The sequence below is a fragment of the Phycodurus eques genome, chromosome 14 (assembly GCF_024500275.1).
Source record: "Phycodurus eques isolate BA_2022a chromosome 14, UOR_Pequ_1.1, whole genome shotgun sequence".
Lineage (NCBI taxonomy): Eukaryota > Metazoa > Chordata > Actinopteri > Syngnathiformes > Syngnathidae > Phycodurus > Phycodurus eques.
This window is the reverse complement of record NC_084538.1, coordinates 21,365,590-21,386,105: the sequence shown is the minus strand read 5'-3', so window position 1 is coordinate 21,386,105 and position 20,516 is coordinate 21,365,590. Positions and strand designations below refer to the sequence as shown.

General features: G+C 42.1%; 1 protein-coding gene across 8 annotated transcripts in view; it reads left to right on the top strand.

Moving 5' to 3' along the window:
- LOC133412763 (apoptosis-stimulating of p53 protein 1-like) overlaps nt 1-20,516 on the top strand; it is a 68,786-nt gene that overhangs the window by 44,304 nt on the left and 3,966 nt on the right. For 5 of the 8 annotated variants that reach the window (XM_061696378.1, XM_061696377.1, XM_061696375.1 and 2 more), the window contains 13 exons: nt 27-155; nt 9,611-9,678; nt 9,998-10,211; nt 13,379-13,606; nt 13,705-13,917; nt 14,966-15,116; nt 15,213-15,250; nt 15,338-15,690; nt 16,560-16,697; nt 17,222-17,355; nt 18,363-18,529; nt 18,664-18,863; nt 20,055-20,506. In XM_061696378.1, coding sequence (XP_061552362.1) covers nt 27-155; nt 9,611-9,678; nt 9,998-10,211; nt 13,379-13,606; nt 13,705-13,917; nt 14,966-15,116; nt 15,213-15,250; nt 15,338-15,690; nt 16,560-16,697; nt 17,222-17,355; nt 18,363-18,529; nt 18,664-18,863; nt 20,055-20,123 — 2,102 coding nt within the window. In that variant the 3' untranslated portion in view covers nt 20,124-20,506. Of the gene's footprint in view, nt 1-26; nt 156-9,610; nt 9,679-9,997; nt 10,212-13,378; nt 13,607-13,704; nt 13,918-14,965; nt 15,117-15,212; nt 15,251-15,337; nt 15,691-16,559; nt 16,698-17,221; nt 17,356-18,362; nt 18,530-18,663; nt 18,864-20,054; nt 20,507-20,516 lie in introns of those variants that run through there. The other 3 variants (XM_061696376.1, XM_061696379.1, XM_061696380.1) reach the window with 3 other exon arrangements.

Here is a 20,516-nt window from a genome sequence, read left to right as displayed (position 1 = left end):
TTGTGGTCGTGGGTGTGGTCATACAGACGAGGACAAGAGTGGCATCAGGAAGCCTCCCAGCCAATGGAAAGTGTCAGATTTAGACATCATCCTTTCAGAGCCAAATGTCTTATGTGAGGGCCCTCAGTCTCGTCAGGGGGAAAAGAGTAACAACAGTGAGTCTTTAAGGAAAAATCTCGCTCTGTTTCTAGCTCAGAGCTTTTCACTTCTCCATTTTGATCACAGCCTGTTGATGACAAATTCCAAAATAAGTGTATTGACCCTTTCCAAAAAAATTTAATAATATGGAGAAGTTTATTTATTTCCAGAATTCCATTCAAAAAGTTAAACTTTCATACATTATAGATTCAGGGCCCACAGTCTAAACAATTTCAAGTATTTATTTGTTTATTTTTACATAATTTGGGATTCCAGAGCCTAAAACCCACAAAACCAGGAATTAAAAAAAAATAGAATACTGTGAAGAAATAACCATTTACTTCTGTGATGGCATGGGCATCAAACCAGGTTTTGGTGCTTCTGGTGGTATGGGCATGGGCCAGATCCTGCTGGAAGATCAAATCTGCATCTCCATACAGATGCTCAGCAGAAGGAATCATGAAGTCCTCTAAAACATTCTAGTAGACTGTTGCAGTGACCTTGGATTTAAGAAAGCAGAGTTTACCAACACCTGCACTGGACATTGCACCCCAAATCATGACTGACTGTGGATATTTCACACTGGAGCTCAAGCAGTTTGGGTCCTGTTCTTCACCCGTCTTCTTCCAAACCCTTGGACCTTGATTCACAACAGAAAGGCACACTTTACTTTCATCGGAAAAGAAGATCTCGGACCACTGGCCAACAGTCCAGTCCTTCTTCTCCTTGGCCCAGTTGAGACGCTTCCTACGTTGGCTCAGGCTAAGAAGTGGCTTGACTCGAGTAACCCGACAGTTGTAGCCCATCTCCCGGATGCGTCTGAATGTGGTGGTTTTTGAAGCTGTGACTCCCGCCTCATTCCACTCTTTCTGGATCTCTGCTAGATTCGTGAATCTTCTCTGTTTAATAATCCGAAGCCCATGGTCATCTCTTTTTCTGGTGAATCTTCTCCTGTCACATTTTGTCCTTCCACTAGACTTTCCATTGACATGCTTGGACACAGAACTCCGTGAACAGCCAGCCTACTTAGCTATGACGTTTTGTGGCTTACCCATCCCATGTAGGGTATTATTGATGGTCTTCTGGCCAGTTGTCAAGTCTGCAGTCTTCCCTGTATTGAACCCAACTGAGACAATTCAACCAAACTGAAGCAATTTAATAACACCTGAGGAAACCTGTGCAGGTGCGTGTGTGACACTAGGTTTAAAACATTTATAGCCTGCAAAAGTGGAGACAGGCTTCAGCAAAGAGACATGGAATGTGGGATGAATTTTCAGAGACTGTGGAAGCTTCAATTGGATGGAAGTCGGATTGATGATCTTGGTAATGGGGAAGGGACCAATGAAACGCGGAGTTAGTTTCCGGGTCAACACCACACGGACGTCTTTCCACACTGCCTGGATTCTCCGGAGATTATCCTTGACGGCGGGGACTGCCACTGCCTGTTCCTGTTCTTTGAATAATGGGGGTTGGTAACCATAGCAAGCCATGAATGGGGACATACCAGTAGCGGAACTGGTGAGGGAGTTGTGGGCGTACTAAATCCATGGGGGGAATGAGCTCCAGGAGGAGGGGTTGCATGCGGCAACACAACAGAGGGCAGATTCAAGGGATTGGTTTGCCCGCTCCGTCTGGCCGTTGGTCTGCAGATGATATCCTGACAACAAGCTGGCTGCTGCGCCCACCGCTTTACAGAATTCCTTCCATACCAGGAATGAGAACTGAGGACCTCTGTCAGAGACAATATCGATGGGAATAGTGTAGAGTCTAAAGACATGCTGGACAAGGAGGTTAGCAGTATTGAAAGCGGATAGTAGTTTGGTGAGGGGTACGTAATAGACGGATTTGGAAAAGCGATCGACAATAGTGAGAATGATAGTTACCTTCAGAAGGAGGTAGACCGGTAACAAAGTCCAGAGCGATATGGGACCAAGGGCGGCTAGGGATAGGCAATGGACGCATCAGCCCAGCTGGGGGCAGGTGTGAAGACTTCCCTCGGGTGTATAATCGGAGCAGGCTTGGACGAACTCCCAGGTATCTTGAACAAGGCTGGGCTACCAGAAATGCTGCTGGATGAACTGAATGGTGCGGGTGATGCCAGGATGACAGGAGAGTTTGGACTTGTGAGCCCACTGAAGAATGTCAGAGCGTGCAGAAACGCGTACGAACAGGCGGTGTGGAGGCCCGGTCTTGGGATCCGGGTGAGTCTTTTGGGCTTCCTCAACCACTTGTTCGATCTGCCAAGTGGCTGCTCCAACAAAGCACGAGGAGGGGAGGATGGGTTCCGGTGCGTCAGGGCTGGAGGGGGGTAAGTAAAGTCGAGACAGGGCATCTGGTTTGCTGTTTTTGGAGCCAGGGCGGAAGGAGAGCCTGAAATTAAACCTGCTCAAGAAGAGAGCCCAGCGAGCTTGTCGAGGGTTAAGGCGTTTAGCGGAACGGAGGTAAGAGAGATTCTTGTGGTCTGTCCAAATGATTAATGGTAGTTCAGTCCCCTCCAACCAGTGCTTCCACTCTTCCAAGGCCTATACAATGGCCAGTTCCTCTCGGCAGGGGACAGATGACCGGAAAAAAAGGCACAGGGGTGAAGTCTCTGGATCGTGGGGTCCCGCTGCGAGAGGACAGCCCCTGACCCCGTGTCCGAGGTGTCAACCTCGACCACGAACTGGAGGGAAGGGTTGGGGTGGCGAAGAATGGGCGCACTGGTGAACAGGGTCTTGAGTTGACTAAATGCTTGGAATGCTGCCGGGGTCCACTGAAAGGGGGAGCTGGTGGATGTGAGGCTAGTGAGGGGAATTGCGACCTTGCTGTAATTACGGATGAATCGACGGTAGAAATTGGCGAATCTAAGGAAACGTTGCAGTTCGTTGCGGGTGGTGGGGGTGGGCCAGTTAACAACAGCTTAGATCTTGGCAGGGTCGGGTTGTAGTTGTCCTTTAGAGATAACGTAGCCCAGGAAGTGCACGGAGGAGAAGTGGAATTCAAAATTTTTGGATTTAACATACAGATGGTTTTCAAGGAGGTGTTGGAGAACTTGGCGTACATGACGGTGATGTTCTTCAAGGGAGCAGGAGAAAATGAGAATGCCATCCAAATAGACAAAAACAAACCGGTTCAGCATATCACGGAGGACGTCGTTAATGAAGGTCTGGAAGACAGCAGGGGCATTCGTCAATCCAAACGGCATGACCTGGTATTCGAAGTGTCCGAGAGGGCTGTTGAAAGCGGTTTTCAATTCATGGTTCTGTGGTAGCTACGGGGACTGACGGAAGTACGGGAAACTGTGCGGGAGGCGGGTGAGAAGCCAACGGCGTAGTGCTCTGAGTGGGAGGATTCTTACATACGCGGACCCTTATTGAGGAAAGGTTATGGAGGTGGTCCTGGATGTGTTGGCAGGCGGCGGCGTGGACAGGCGGCAGGCAATGGACAGAACAGGCGGCTGGCTTGGTGGCAGGAATGACGTGGGTCAGGAACACGGGGGAGCACTGGGAACAAGGAGACACAAGAGTTAACAAGGGAAGCGAGGAACAGTATAGCTTACTTGACATAAGGTGGGCCGTGGTACCGCTAGGAGAGGCATCAATACCTAGGCGAGGGTTTCCGGGAACAGGCAGGCTTATATACACCGGTGGTGATGAGGCTGATTGAAGACAGGTGCTGAAAACAGAGAGAGGGGGGGGGGTAGAGGACACAAAGCGCCCTCCCGGCTCCAATAATGGAACTGCAGGGCAGTATATGACATGTTCAGTAATAAGGAAGCAAATGATTATGGGCCATAACATTATGACCTTATAATGTAAATATAGCCACCAGGTGGTTGACATTAGAAGGCTTAGTACCACCGACACACACACACACCTACACACAGAGAACTACATGCACGCACACAGATACAACACACACACACAGTGGTTCTCAAACTTTTTCCACTAAGTGCAATATAAAAAATACTTAGGTCTTTAGTATGTACCACTTTAATGACCAATATTTGAAATACAGCAATGCAGAAGGCCCAAGTATTCATCAAAAAATGAGCCAGAAGTTTAATTCCTAAACAGTATATCTGTATTTATTTTTGTAACTCACTGTAACACTATGCACAGTTGGAACATTAACACAGTGCTTAAATATAGGAAAGTAAAAACAAATATTATATTAAAATGCATTATGTTGTTAAGTTAAGTACAACAGAACTGTGCTTGAAAAGAAAAAAAAATTACTCTACTGAGGTAAAACAGGTTGTATGCATATGCAGTACACAGGCTTCTTTTATTGTATTTTGTGTTTTAAATGTTGTATGTTGTCTTTTCATTTAATTCAGTGATTTTTTTTCTTCTTCCTACGTACCCCAAGAGAGAACCCACATACCACCAGTGGTACTAGTACCACACTTTGAGAATCACTAATCTATTTATAATCAAGTTTCTCCATGTTAAAAACGATTTAAACTGTAAGCATGGGACTGGTTGTGTTAAAGTTAAGAACAGAATAATAGGAGTACACAGGATATCAGCAGAGAGCGGGAGTCTTGGACGAGGACTTTTTATGAATCCCACTGTAATCTTAAATGCCAAAGCAAATGCCACAGAGCTATTTATGGTCCTGGCTTGCTTCAAATAAAAACTATGGTCTTGTAAATCACATCAACAAGATACTGGCACACACGATGAATCAGAGGAGGGTCCAATAATTTGTAAGCTTCTGCATGGATAGCGTGCAACAATGTGAGCAGATGTTTTCGGCTCAATGCATTTTTTTTGTGGGAAGTGCAGACTCCCGAAATCGGTCTTGATATGTATTATACAGCGTAGGCATATCTTTTAGTGCAGAACAACACGAACAATTCAGTGTGTTTTCCTTCACATTAGTTATTTTGTATCTACTAAATCCTAAGTGTGCCATTCTCTTAAGCTAATGCTTGCAACAACAAAAAAAGTTACAAACCATCCATCCTCTCTGGAGGCCTGCCTTCTATCAGCAGGGAACGTTTGATGATGTTTCTAAAAATAAACACACTGTAACAATAGCAATAAATTAGTCATGCATAGTCACTGTTTAGTCAGTGTTTCCCATCATCCAATCGCAATATATCTTTGCTATAATATCACATCCTGTAAATTTAAAGATTGGATTGTTTATTTGTTCCTCTAACGTTATTGTAATATCTACTATCATTCTATATTTGTCCAGGAATTAAGAGACAAAAGACAGAAGTGTCAGCATGTAGTGTTCTGCAGCAGGACATAATGTGATGGCAAGTACTGTGGAGTGATTCACTCTAATCTGGACTCCCAGGCATATAGCCAAGTTTCCGCCCTGCTCAGAGCTGACTGTTTACTTCCTGTTGTCATTGCTTTCCTCCTGAGGTCAGCGGGATAGTGCAGTGGCACTGAACATGTTGTGCAGCTGATCCTACTGACCACAGGACTCCGTAGATAATAAGTATTTGTCTGTGTCACTCAGTACTGTGATGTGGTTGTACTGCAGAGACCCTTGCTAAATTATAAGATAACGCTGCTTAAAATGATGCTTGACAATGGTGGCTGGGTTTTTAGTATGCAACATTTCAACTCCCAGCCACATAATGCAGTAGTATATAATTCTTACTAAATAAATGTTTTTTTTTGTTTTTGTTGTTTTCCCCCATGCTACACAGACAAAGATTGTTTTGAGGAAATGTATTCATGAAGAACTGGACCACATGAATTCAGCAACCATGAATCAATATTTGAGTGACTGATACTGTGACTAGAGCTGCACTGAGCTGTGCCAGACAGTTATGTAACTTCCGCCACCATAGAGCGAGAGAGTCTGGGTTAAATTGTTCCACTACACACCAAACTGCCGCATTTGCATTGATTAACGGGTGACACACACACGCACGCACGCACGCACGCACACACACACAAACACACACACACACACACATTCATACAGCAGCTGAAATAAGTATTTAACACGTCACCATTTTTCTCACCAAATATACTTCCAAAGGTGCTATTGACCTGAAAATTTCACCAGATGTTGGGAACAACCTAAGTAATCCATACATACAAAGAGATTGGAACAAATAAGATCAGACATTAAGTTGTCTGTAATAAAGTGAAATGACGCAGGAAAAAAGGATTGCAGTATTTATTTAATATTTTGTACAAAAGCCTGTGTTTGCAATGACAGCTTCAAGACCCCTCCTGGATGGAGAAACTAGTCGCATGCATTGATTTGGTGTGATTTTGGCCCATTCCTCCTCACAAGCAATCTTCAAATCTTGAAGGTTCCGTGGGCTTCTTTTATGGACCTCAAGTTTCAGTTCTTTCCATAGATTTTCGATTGGATTCAAGTCAGGAGATTGGCTGGACCATTCTAGCGACTTTATTTTTGTTCTTCTTTGAAACCAATTAAGAGTTTCCTTGGCAGTATGTTTTGGATCATTATCCTGCTGAAATGCCCACCCTTGTTTCATTTTCATGATCCTCGTAGATGGCAGCAGATTCTTTTTCAAGAATGTCGCAGTGCATTTGCCCATTCATCCTTCCTCTCTGTGAAATTTACCGCACACAATTGTGTTCCCACCTCCAAACTTCACTGTTTCTGTGGTGTTTTTGGGTGATGGGCAGTGCCATTTCTCCTCCAAACGGGGTGTGCATTTTGCTCTCATCCAACCAGACTATATTCTCCCAGTATTTAACTGGCTTGTCCAAATGTTGTTCAGCAAACTTTAAACGAGCTTTGACATGTTTTTTTTGTTTTTTTTTAGCAATTGGGTCTTGCGTGGTGAGCATGCATACAGGACATGGTGGAGGAGTGCATTCCACACTATTTTCCCTGTGACAATATTACCTGCTAATTCCAGGTGTTTTTGAAGCTCTCTACAGGTGGTCCTTGGCTCTTGGACAACTCTTCTGATTATTCTTTGCACTCCTCTGTCAGAAATCTTGTGAGGAGCACCTGATCGAGGCAAATTTACGGTGGTATGATTGGCTTTCCGCTTACCTTAATTTCTCGTGGATAATGTGCATATGTATAACACGCACCCCCAAAGTTGACCTCAAAATTCTGGAAAACTCTTCTACCCAAGTATCATGCAGTTTTACAATGCATGATTTTGTGTCTACCCATATGATCATGATATGATGAAGTATTATCTGTATTTGTAGTCTGTATTATCTGTATTTTTTTCAAACATTTTATTTGAACACGTAATACTTTTTTTAAATTTACTTGCTCTTATTTTGAAATTCAGAGCCCAACTTTTATTTAGTAGATGAGAAATCACACAGTTGTGCTCATATGTTTTGCATATGAGTTGTGCTCCCAGGCAGAATTTGTAAGTTGGGTAGAATTCTTTAAATAAAAAATGAAGGGCCAGGTGAAACACATTTCAATTTATTTTAATGAGATTCAAGCATTTCTGAAAAGCAATATCATCAAACAAAACATAACCATAAAGTAATTAATGATGGTTGTTGCTCAGTCATCAATCGTATTTAAAAGAAATAATAAAGAATTCACAAATTCTGCCAGGGTATGTGAACTTATGAGCACAACTGTACATATATGCAGTCATATATTGGAATGAAAGTGTAGGCTATACCTTTTTAATAACCTATAGGTGGGGGCGGCATATTAGAATGAAAGTGTACACCTTTTTCATATCCTCTAGGTGGCGGTGGCATATTGCAATGAAAGTGTTCAGCTTTGTCATAACCGCATTTTCAATACTTTTCCCCTGTGTCATTTCACATTTTTACACACAACTTAATTTCTGAGTGTATTTGTTCGACTGTTTTTTTTGTATGTACGGATTACTTGTGTTGTTCCCAACATCTGGTGAAATTTTCATTTCAATAGCACCTTTGGAAGTACATTTTGTGAGAAAAATGGTGATGTGTTAAATATTTATTTCAGCCGCTGTGTATGTATATACTGTGTGTGTGTGTGTGTGTGTGTGTATATATATATATATATATATATATATATATATATATATATATATATATATATATATATATATACAGAGGTGTGTAGTAACACGCTACATTTACTCAAGTAACATTTTCCATAAACTGCACTTGTCAGAGTACATTAAATTAACCATACTTTATACTTTTACTAGAGTATTTATGTGTAGGATTGATACTTTTGCTCCGTTACAAGGATCATACCATTCGCTACTTTTAATTAGTCATTCGTGCGTGTGCGCGTCTATTTTTAGACTCCATCTTCGACTTCTGCATAGGGCGCCCGTTGCGCCAATCACTAATGTCATTTGATTCCAATTCACCAATCAAACGACACAAGGCAGTCACATGACCATGGACGTAGCCTTCGCGAGCTAAACAAAATGACTAATTTTTCACCAATCAGACGACAGAAGGCATGCACGTAGCCTTCGCGAGCCAATCAAAAGGACTCATTTTGGGAAGGAAAAAAAAACAGCCGCGCGACTGTGTTTATTTTCCAGACAAAAAAACTACCCCCCCCAAAAGAAACCAACAGCTTTATCATGCAGCTCTTAAATTGTGACTGCTCACCATATTTCAGCCCACTTCTAACTTGAGAAAACGCCTTGCGTTAAGTTGCAGATGTTTCTATTGTTGTTTTGGCAGTGGATAGGGCAAAATTAGCACTATCCCTATGGTGTCACACACACAATCACTAAGTCTGTTCAGCAAACAGCTTGTTCATGAAGTCATTTTAGCGAATAAAGAAAATAAGGTTTCTGTAGGGCCCAGTGTATGTGTTGTTGGTTTTTGGGCAGTTAAAAACTGAAACGGTGGCAGGTGTGTGTCGACTCTCATATATTATTATTTTTTTATTTGATTTGATGTTCATGCTCTGATTAAAAAAATAAATAAAAAATCAGAAGTTACTCGAGTACTTTTTTCATTGAGTACTTTCTTACTCTTCTGTAAAGGTTTGGATGACTACTTTTTACTTGAGTCATATTATTCTAAAGTAACAGTACTTGAGTACAATATTTGGCTACTCTACCCACCTCTGTGTGTGTGTGTGCGAGTGTGTGTGTATATATATATATATATATATATATATATATATATATAGTATCAAAAGCTTAATTAGCCTCTACTAAGTCTGCTGTTTGAACAGGTTGTGGCAAGTTATTGGGTTGTTTTGTCCTTCAGCATCATCCATGTACTACTCTGAACCTTGACAATTAAATAGTGGGCTAAAAGTATTTGATGGCCTTTTTGCAAGAGGTTCTATCATTTCATTTCATATTATTGTTCTAAATAACTGTGTATCAACCAGACCTGCACTGCTTTATTATAAGTTTATAAATTTAAATTTCACCCCAGCATCACTTTTGCTCCATGCCTTTTCCCCCCCACTTTCCCACACTTGGTACTTACAGTCTATTGACAGTTTGTCATCTGCTTGTCCTGATTTTTTTTTGTAATGTGATATGAACATTAACTCATTTAACCTCTTGTTGTGTTTTTTTGCCAAACAGCCAGTGAAGCACCCTGGTCTACCATTGGTAGAAATGTGTCAAATTTGAAGACCAACGATCCAGAACAGGTACTGTTATACACCTGACATAGTTAATTTTCAAACTTCAAAAACGCTCCTCTGGATGAAGGGCAAATATTCCAATCATGATGGGAGCTACTGTCTGTATAGCTTTACAAGGGTTTACTCTCAACTCCCACAAAGCTAACATCTTGATGAATGCTCGAACATCAAATCACCTTAAAGAAAGCATTCCCGGAACAATACAGACCGTTTTAAGATAAGAAAGACTTAGTTTCATTTCTGTGCGAATGGTCAATATTCATAATTATGTGATGGTTTTTATTTGATTTATTTTATCTTTTTATTTCTTTTCAATCTTTGTCAGCATCTTCCTTCTGGTTATGGCACCTACCCCAGCACCACACACCAAGCAGCAGGGCATCACTGCTCCACCAGCTCCCTGCCTCGATCTGCTCCTGGCACATTGGGCTGGCTCAGATCTAGCACTGCAAATGCCACCTCGTCTTGTTCGACATCCTCCTCCTCCTCTTCACAGCAAATTCAACAGCGCATTGCTGTCCCTCCAAATTCAAACCAAAGTAATTTCAGGCCTGATTTTTTATCTAACATCCCTCTTATAGGCAAGTGAGTGAAATCACATAAACAAAGGAATATCCTCCTTTTTGTATTTGACTCTTCCAAAATGTTATTGAAGACTTTTTTCCTGACATACACTATATTGCTTTTATTATTATATTATTACTTTAAGTATTCGCTCACCTGCCTTGACTCACATATGATCTGAAGTGACATCCCCTTCCTAATCAGTAGCGTTTAATACGACGTCACTCCACCCTTTACCACTATAACAGCTTTAATTCTTCTGAAAAGGCTTTCCACAAGGTTTAGGAGTGTATGTATGGGCCACTCTTCTAGAAGCGTATTTGTGACGTCACACAGTGATGTTGGACGAGAAGGCCTGGCTCTCAGTCTGCGCTCTAATTAATCAAAAATGTGTTTTATCTGGTTGAGGTCAGGACACTGTGCAGGCTAGTCAAGTTTATCCACACCAAAGTCTCCGAATCAGAAACATCTTTATTTGCCAAGTATGTCAAAAACACACAAGTATTTTGTCTCCGGTAGTTGGAGCCACTGCGACAGCAGACAGCCATTTGACAGAAAATACATTTGAGACATGAAAACAAAAAACACAGTATGGAGAGTCACTGAGCAATGAAAGGTTACCGGTAATGTGGTAATGCCAGTACAATTTTATTTTTAGTTTTTTGACAATTGTGCTCATTTTGATCAAGTCCTCATGCAGTGATGCCCCAAGGCAGAGTCCTCCAGCAATGTAAGCAGTTTAAAGTGACTAGTAGTAAAATAATATGGAACAGTTTCAATTGTGCAAATGGTGCAGATACTTCACAAGCACATGAGTGGCCAGAATTGGTCAACAACAGATACGCAAATAGTGGAGAGTGATGAGAGTACTACAGTGAGTGCACGAATAATGTATAATTGGCCCAACAGAGACGTGACAAAAATTGACAGCATGTTACAATGGAATTGTTAGTTAACTGTTTAAGAAGTTAATGGTAAGAGGGAAGAAGCTGTTGGAATATCTGTGAGTTTTAATTTGCATTTTCTCGATAGAGCCTATGTGAGGGAAGGAGCCAGAAGAGGTGATGACAAGGATGTGGAGGGTCCAAGGGGATATTGCCTGCTCATGTCTTAGTTCTGGCAGCATGCAAGTCCTCAAGGGTAGATAGAGGGGTACCGACAATTGTTTTCAGCAGTTTTGATTGTCCGTTGCAGTCGGAGTTTGTCCTTTTTTGTGGCAGCACCAAAGCAGACTGTGATGGATGAACACAGGACTGATTCGATGACTGCTGTGTAGAACTGCCTCAACAGCTCTTGTGGCAGGTCGTGCTTCCTCAGAAGCCGCAGGAACTACATCCTCTGCTGGGCCTTTTTGAGGATTGAGTTGATGTTGGTCTCCCACTTCAGGTCCTGAAAGACTGTAATTCCCAGGAACTTGAAGCTCTCGATGGTTGACACACTGCAGTTGGACAGCGTGAGGGACAGCTGTGGCGAAGGGTGCCTCCTGACATCCACGATCATCTCTACAGTCTTGAGCGTGTTCAGCTCTAAGTTGTGTCGGCCGCAACACAGCTCCAGCCGCTCCACTTCCTGTCGATACGCAGACTCATCACCGTCTTTGATGAGGCAGATGACTGTGGTGTCGACTACAAACTTTAGGAGTTTGACAGCTGGCTGGGTTGAGGTTGTTTGTGTAGAGAGAGAAGAGCAGCGGAGACAGAACACACCCTTGGGGCACCCCAGTGCTGGTGGTGCGCGTAAATGAGGTCATACCCGCTGTGTCCTACCCATCCGTAAGCTGTAAATCCATTGGCAGATGGCAAGCGAGACGCTGAGCTGGAGAAGCTTGGAGGAGAGGAGTTCGTGGATGATGGTGTTGAATGAATAGCTGAAGTCCACGAACAGGATGCTCACTTAGGTCCTTACCATCGAGGTGTTCGAGGATGAAGTTTAGTCCCATGTTGACTGCATCATGAAAAGTGTCCTTTTCAAATCTGCAATAGAATGTATTAAGTCGTCAGCTAGTCCTTTAATGTTCTCTGCTTGGGGGGAGGGGGATGGGTTGCCTGTAGTTGGTTAACAATTGTAATCCATGCCAGACTGACTTAGGCGTTAACTATTTTTCCAGCTTTTCTGGGTAATTTCTCTTTCCTTTTCTTTATTTTTTGTCAGTTGGTTTCTAGCGCGATTGTACAGAGATCTGTCCCCACTTATTCTCGCGAAGTTGCTGAAGTCAACCACGGCTTGTTGTTATTGAACGTGCAAAATGTCTTTGTTGGTACACACCCAGCTTCACAGAAACTGATATAGGATGCCACACAGTCCTTATATGTCCAATGTGCTGCTTGTATTTAGGGAGATTGTGGTTGCGTTTAGCTTGGCTAAAGTCCCCAATAATAATGAGGGGTGAATCTGGGTGCTTTTTTTTTTTTCAAGTTTGTTTACTTGTTCAGCGAGCATTAGCAGTGCGGCGTTTGTGTTAGCCTGGGGAGGAATGTAGACACGTGTGAGTAGGAATCAAGCAAACATCCATGTCTTTATGGACCTTGTTTTGTGCATTAGGGCACCTTCATATCGAAACAGGAAGGGGCTATCCCCAAACCTTTCCCACAAAGTCGGGAGCAATGAGTTGTTCAAAAGCTCTTGGTATGCTGAATCCTTCAGGGTTCCTTTCACTGTAACTAAGGAGCCAACATTTTGGACAATTCCATGCTCCCAAATTTGTGGCAAACGTTCATCCATTTCTAACATAGCTGTGAACCAGTGCACAAAGCAAGGTAAATCAAGACATGGATGAGAGCGTTTGTTGTAGATTGACTTGACTGGCCTTCACAGAGTCCTGACATTAACAGGATAGAACACCTTTGAGATGAATTTTAGCAGTGATTCTTCTCATCCAACATCACTGTGTGACCTCACAAACATGCTTCTGCTAGAGTGGTCAAAATTCCCTATGCACACTCCTAAACCTTGTGGAAAGCCTTTTCAAAAGAATTAAAGCCTTTATAGTGGTAAAGGGTGGACTGACCTTATATTAAAACCCTATTGATTAAGAAGGGGATGCCACTTCAGCTCATATGTGACTCAAGGCAGGTAACCGAAAACCTTTGGCAATATAGTGTACTGTATGTACCCGAAGCCTTCCCTTTGACTCTCCTGTTAGGCTCAGACAATGGCTCCCAGTCTTCGTCCTTGCCACCGCAGAGTGAACGAGCAGATCCCCCTCCAGCAGTGGCTGTACGTCCTTATGTTCCTGATCATCCATCCAGGCCCCAGTCTCCTAGAAAGGGGCCTGCTACAATGAACAGCAGCTCCATCTACAGCATGTATCTCCAGCAGCCTCAAGCTAAGAACTATGGCTCACTCAGCAACAGGACTACTGTTAAAGCAGGTAAGTAAATAGTGATTCAAGACAGAATTACATGTTTTAATTTATTCATTTATTATAGTTTTTAAAATTTACAATTCCCTTCTTTACCCGCCCCACAGTCTATGGGAAACCCATTCTGCCCACCTCCTCCACATCTCCATCCCCTCTACCTTTTCTCCACGGAGAAGGAATAAGGATAGGAGAAGACCTGACAGACAAGGAAGGACTAAAAGGTGTTGGGGGAGGAGAGACCAACGATGGGCAAATCTTACCTACTTCGAGCGTGGAAAACATCCCTCGTCCTCTGAGCCCTACTAAGCTCACTCCAGTTGGTAGGTTGCACAGGACAAATCAGTGATGTCCCGCCACCTACAGCCTTCAATTAATTTTATCAGTTGTTCACAGAAGCACATTTTCTTGTTGTATTCTTGAAGAGACCTTTGCTTTTGAAGCATTCTCCTAAAACTCCAATACAAGCACTGTCTCAAATGTTCTGCCAAATTCTCAGGAAGATAATGATGTTCGGTTTTGATTGACAGTCAAAAGTTGTGTATTTTTCAGAAGTGTACTAGAACGGCACTGAATCATACTGGCTGAATGAACGTTTTTGTCTTTTCAAAGGCAGAATGTTGCATGCAGTTCTCTGTTTGCATCTCATTTAGATTATGCAGGTGTACCTAAGGTGTACACTGTGTGATGTACTCAAACCCGATTGGACTGGACCATCGCAAAAAAAAAGAACAAATTACAGCTGGCAACTCATCCCTACACATTGATCGATTGGGTATGGACGCCCTGAACAGCGAACCTACATAGGCGTTTAATGCTGCACATACAGTATATTGGACTTTAGCACATTTATTAAACCATAAAAAGATAGTGTAATAGTTAAGGAACAAGCGGGTTGCTAGAGAAATAGGACGTGGGTGAGAATAAAAGCTAGAGTGTGGATATTTTGAAAGAAGTTGGCTCGTTCCCATTCACTTAAACGTACCAAGCTTTGGTATTTCATCCACAGGCACATGAGAAAATATAAATATAGTTAGGGATTGTTGTAAAACACAATATTTGATACTTTACTCAGCCTACTTTGTTCAGCCTGTATATGCTACCCTTAAGTCAAATTCTTCAGAAGCTTAATGTTGACTATCATAGTTATGCAGATGACACACAGTTATATCTAGCAGTGTCTCCAGATGACTGCAGTTCAATTGAGGTGTTGTGTCAGTAAAGAAAATACTTTTGCTGTTCGTAAATACTTGGAGTCACTCTCTTTAAAAAACAAGCACGCCTGCGACCCTAGTAAGGAGAAGCGGCTCAGAAAATGGATGGATGGATAAAGTTTTAAAAGAATATGTATTTTATACCCTCTGTATTCAGCTCACTCTCAACTACGCTACCAAAACGATGCTGACCTGGAAGTCCTCCGCCGTCGTCTCAGCAATGCCCCACGACCCCTGAAGAAGCGGAGTTCGATTACTGAACCTGAGGGCCCACAGGGGCCAAACATTCAAAAATTACTATACCAGAGGTTCGTGCTGAACTCCACTCTATTTTATAAGCCTATTTTTGATCATTCTCCATAGTGAAATTTCATAGATTGGTATTTTTTGCTTGTGCTCAACAGGTTTAACACTTTAGCTGGCGGCATGGAAGGAGTGTCAGGTAAGATCATGTCCCCTGACCTCAGTGGCTCTCATCTCATTCATACATCATAGTTCAGGAGTCAACATACACCTCTCTTCATTTTAGGCAATACTTTCTACCAGCCTGAATGCCTTTTGGGTGACATGGACAACATACATTCAGCCGAGGGGAATGTTGAACCTGGTGACAAGCATGCCAGCTTGGCAACAGAGGATGTGGAAGTTCAAAACTTAAACTTGGACTGCCTCCGCTTGTCACCTGCCGCTCCCACTGAGACGCCCACAACAGAAGAAATGGCCAAGAATGGGTCTCCATCCCCACAAACCAACCTTCCCTCAACACCTGACGGGTCCGAACATCAGAATAATAACAATCAAAGCAGTTGTAGTTCGGCCGAGAGCATGACAATTCAGGCCTCCCCTTCACCATCACCACCTGCCCCACCTTCAAAGCCAAAGGTAAAATACTTGATACACTTCCATCAAGGGGATCTAATTGTAATCTTACACAAATGAAGCCATTCTCAAAGTCATATATATTTTTAAAGTTATGAAAAGTAGCATTTGTTGAAAAAAAAAAAAAAAACTTGATTTCCCAAACCCAACAAAAGAGGTGATTGCAAATGTCTTTTACAGGACCAGGTTTACACATTAATCACGCTAGACTGATCATACTGATTATGATACTGACGTGTCGGGAGCATTGACGATATCATATCGATACGATACAATGATACAATATCATATAGTTTGGCAAACTTATATCTAAATGTAGTTTGATGAAATCCTGACTCGTGTTCATCTTAAAACGGGTATATAGGTATATTCATTCATTCATTCATTTTCCGTACCGCTTATTCTCACTCTGCTCGCCGGCGTGCTGGAGCCTATCTCAGCTGACTTTAGGCGAGACGCGGGGTTCACCCTGAACTGGTCGCCAGCCAATCGCAGGGCACATATAAACAAACAACCATTCGCACTTACGGGCAATTTAAAGTCTTCAATTAACCTACCATGCATGTTTTTGGGATGAAGGAGGAAAACTGAGTACCCGGAGAAAAGCCACTCAGGCACGGGGAGAACATGCAAACTCCACACAGGCGAGGCCGGATTTGAACCCGACTCCTCAGAACTGTGAGGCAGATGTGCTAACCAGTCGATCACCGTGCCGCTAAATTACAACTTTACTCTCTTAATTTCATGACTTTTTTCCTGTCGTATGATTATTATCATTATTATTTTGAGGTCTGCTAATTCTGCTTATTGAGTCTTTTTGTAGCTCCTAAGTGTTCGGAGTTATCTTTATTCTTGTTTCACTTTCTTATCAGGTTAAGCGAACCAACTTGAAAAAGCCAACATCAGAGCGGACAGGCCATGGGCTACGAGTCAAGTTTAACCCTCTTGCTCTGCTGCTTGATGCGTCATTAGAGGGAGAGTTTGATCTGGTGCAGAGAATTATATATGAGGTAAAATGCATGGTTAACAAAGTCTTGTTTTAGGTGGACAAACCAGTCTTGCATTTCATACAGAGCACCATGACATTGAGAGTTTTGTTATAAACTGTGTTGGGGGGGAAAAAAAAAAAAGTCCTTCAATGGACTTCTTTTTAAGGATGGGCTCCTGAGATAGGTCATGGTAGCAGGGGTTTGTATCACATCATGCAGTGTACTGTATTTGCGTTTGAAAAATACGGGGGAATTGAAAATGACGGAGGAGGTGGAAATTCTCTAACCAAACTGAAGGTGATAGGTAAAGTGAATTATCACGTTGTGCATTAAAAACAGTGGGAGATAGGTGGGGCTGGCCAGAGGGAGGCAGGGAGCAAATCCCAACTGACCCTGTGTCCTTTTAGGCAAGCCTCTGCCTGCCCCCACATGATGAATATTTACATACCAGACACTTCATTCTGGTCAGAAAAATTACATCCAAGCCAAAAAACTAACAGAGTATTTGAAATGTTCTACCTAATACCTTTTTAATTGTCTTTCAGGTGGAAAATCCCAGTATGCCAAATGATGAAGGCATTACTCCACTTCACAATGCTGTCTGTGCTGGCCACCACCACATTGTGAAGTTTCTGTTGGACTTCGGAGTGAATGTCAATGCAGCAGACAGTGATGGATGGTCAGTACCTTCAGTCAGTCATACATTTGGTAATAGCACGCAATTGATTGTACAGTACTGTATTAACAATGTAGAACAGTGATAGCTGGAAAAATTGGGGGTACATCATCTGGGTAATGCACACAATTGGCACTGAGGTGGTAATGATAGTGATAATTGCATTTGTGATTCCCTTTTGACTGAGCTACCTTTGCAATATCAAAGGAAGAGATGACAGTTTCGAATGGGGATGGGCATTTAGGAAGTCCTTCATTTAATAACCAATGCATTTGACTTAAGTCAATGCAGATGCAGGACTTCAGCATGCTAAATCAGCCATATGTAATGTTTGAATCATTTTCATGGTACACTGTAGTGCTGTGCAATATGGACAACATTTTACAAGGGGCAGTGAAAAAGTCATGAGTCAATTTAATTTAACCTACTAATGTATGAATACTGCACTTGTTTGAAGGTTTTTAAAAATAACTAACTAAATAAATAAATAAATAAACAAAGTTTTGCCTAAGCCTGTCCTCTTCCTGTCAGCCATTTTTGAAACAATATCATGGTTAGATGCCCGTCAGAATCAGAGAGCTATGACCGGCGTCAATGATAACACATGATGATAACACATGATGGTAATGTCGTTAATGGAGACTTTAAGATCTTCTCTGATCAGTGCCTCAAGCCTAGTGCTGGCCGATATTACCTAAATTTGATATCAAATTAGTGATCCCAAATAGGAAAAAGCTGTAAGGAAGAAGAAAGCAGTCAGTAATAGAACAAAATACAGTTAACACGATTAAGCAAAACATCTAATACCAAAATCCAACTGTTTAGCGGGATGGCTCATTGAGCATAGCTACCCAACCCATCTGTTCATTAACAGATTAACACGTCTGACATTTTTTCCCCTTTTTTTTTTTTTTTTTTTTTTTTTTTTTTTTTTTTTTTTTTAAGTAGGAGGGGCCTTTACATCTATATGTCATATTTTACTCACATTTTCATGGCTCCTTCATCCTCAGGACCCCACTGCACTGTGCCGCTTCATGTAACAGTGTCCACCTCTGTAAGATGCTGGTAGAATCAGGGGCAGCCATTTTTGCCCAAACAATCAGTGATGTTGAAACAGCAGCAGACAAATGTGAAGAAATGGAAGAAGGTTACAGTCAGTGTTCTCAGTTCCTCTATGGTAGGTACTGGAGATAACAGAAATAGAATGTGAATCAAAATTGAATTTAGCAGATAATCTAATTCATTCAAATCATATGTCAATTACATATTGCATTTGGACATCCTAAGTCTCATAAAGTGTTTTTGTGTCAGGTGTGCAGGAGAAATTGGGCGTGATGAACAAAGGTTTGGTCTATGCGCTCTGGGACTACACAGCCCAGCAATCTGATGAGCTTTCCTTCAGCGAGGGGGATGCGCTCACCATCCTGCGACGCCGTGACGACACCGAGATAGAGTGGTGGTGGGCTCGACTCAATGATCGGGAGGGATATGTTCCCGGGAACTTGCTGGGGGTATGACACTGTACAGCTCACTAATATCTGAAATCTTCTTTTACATACTAATAATATAAATCTAGCATTTCACATTTTTTTTTTTCATGTTCTTATTATTTATGTAGTCTGGAGCTATAAAGTAAAAAAAAAAAATCACAACCCCTACACTTATAAAATGTAATTATTTAATAATCACATTTTCACAAATACAGTAGTGGGCAAGTGCATTTATTTGCTCACCAGCAGATCATACCAGACTTTTATTGGAAGGTGTTTCTGGAGAGGGTCCTATAACTAACTTATAATAATACAAATGCATTTATATTTTTTTCTGACAAAACATAGTCCAAACCCCAATTCCAATGAAGTTGGGAAGTTGAGCAAAACGGAACTAAATGCAGAATTTGATCTGATTTGTTAATCATTTTTAACCTATAGCCAATTGAATACATTACAAATACAAGATATTTCATGTTCAAACTGATAAACTATTCACTCATTTTGAATTTAATGCCCGCAACACATTCCCAAAAAGCTGACATTTTCACCACTGTGTTGAATCAACTTTCCTTTCAGCAACATTCAATAAGAATTTGGGAACTGAGGACACTAATTGTTGAAGCATGGGTGTCATTCTTTCCCATCCTTGCTTGATGTACAACTTCAGTTGCTCAACAGTCTGGGGTCTCAGTTGTCATATTTTGAACTGCATAATATGCCACACATTTTCAATGGGAAACAGGTCTGGACTGCTGGCAGGCCAGTGTAGTACTCGCACTCTTTTATTACGAAGCCACCCTGTTGTAACGTGCATTGTCTCATTGAAATAAGCAGGGATGTCCCTGACAAAGTCGTTGCTTGGATGGAAGCATATGTTGCTCCAAAACTTGTATGTACCGTTCGGCATCAATGGTGCCTTCACAGATGTGCAAGTTACCTTTGCCATGGGCATTAACACACCCCCATACCATCACAGAGGTCAGCACCCCCATACAAACTGGTTAGCACATCTGCCTCACAGTTCTGGGGGGACCGGGTTTCAAATCCCGGCCCCACCTGTGTGGAGTTTACACGTTCTCCCCGTGCCTGGGTGGGTTTTCTCCGGGCACTCCGGTTTCCTCCCACATCCCCAAAACATGCGTGGTAGGTGTGAATGTGAGTGTGAATGGTTGTTTGTTTCTGTGTGCCCTGCGATTGGCTGGCGACCAGTTCATGGTGTACCCTGCCTCCCGCCCGAACATAGCTGGGATAGGCTCCAGCAGCCCACGGCCCGAGTGAGGATAGGCGGTAAAGACAATGGATGGATGGATGGAATTTGAAATGTGGACTCGTCAGACCACATCACTCTTTTCTACTCTGCGCCAGTCCATCTCAGATGAGCCCAGAGAAGCTGGCAGCGTTTCTGGGTGGTATAAATATTGATCAGTTTGAAAATTAAATATCTTGTTTGTAGTGTGTTCAACTGAATATAGGTTGAAAAGAATTTGCTAATCATTGTATTTTGTTTTTATTTACATTTTACACAACATTTGGGGTTTCTGAAATTATGCATCATCCTGTGGTTGTAGTTTATTGTCATACACAACTGTACTGCATCTTAATTACAGCTGTGCTCTTCTGTAGTCTTTTATTTAAACACGAAGTCACACTATTCGCTCTCTTTGTCTCTCT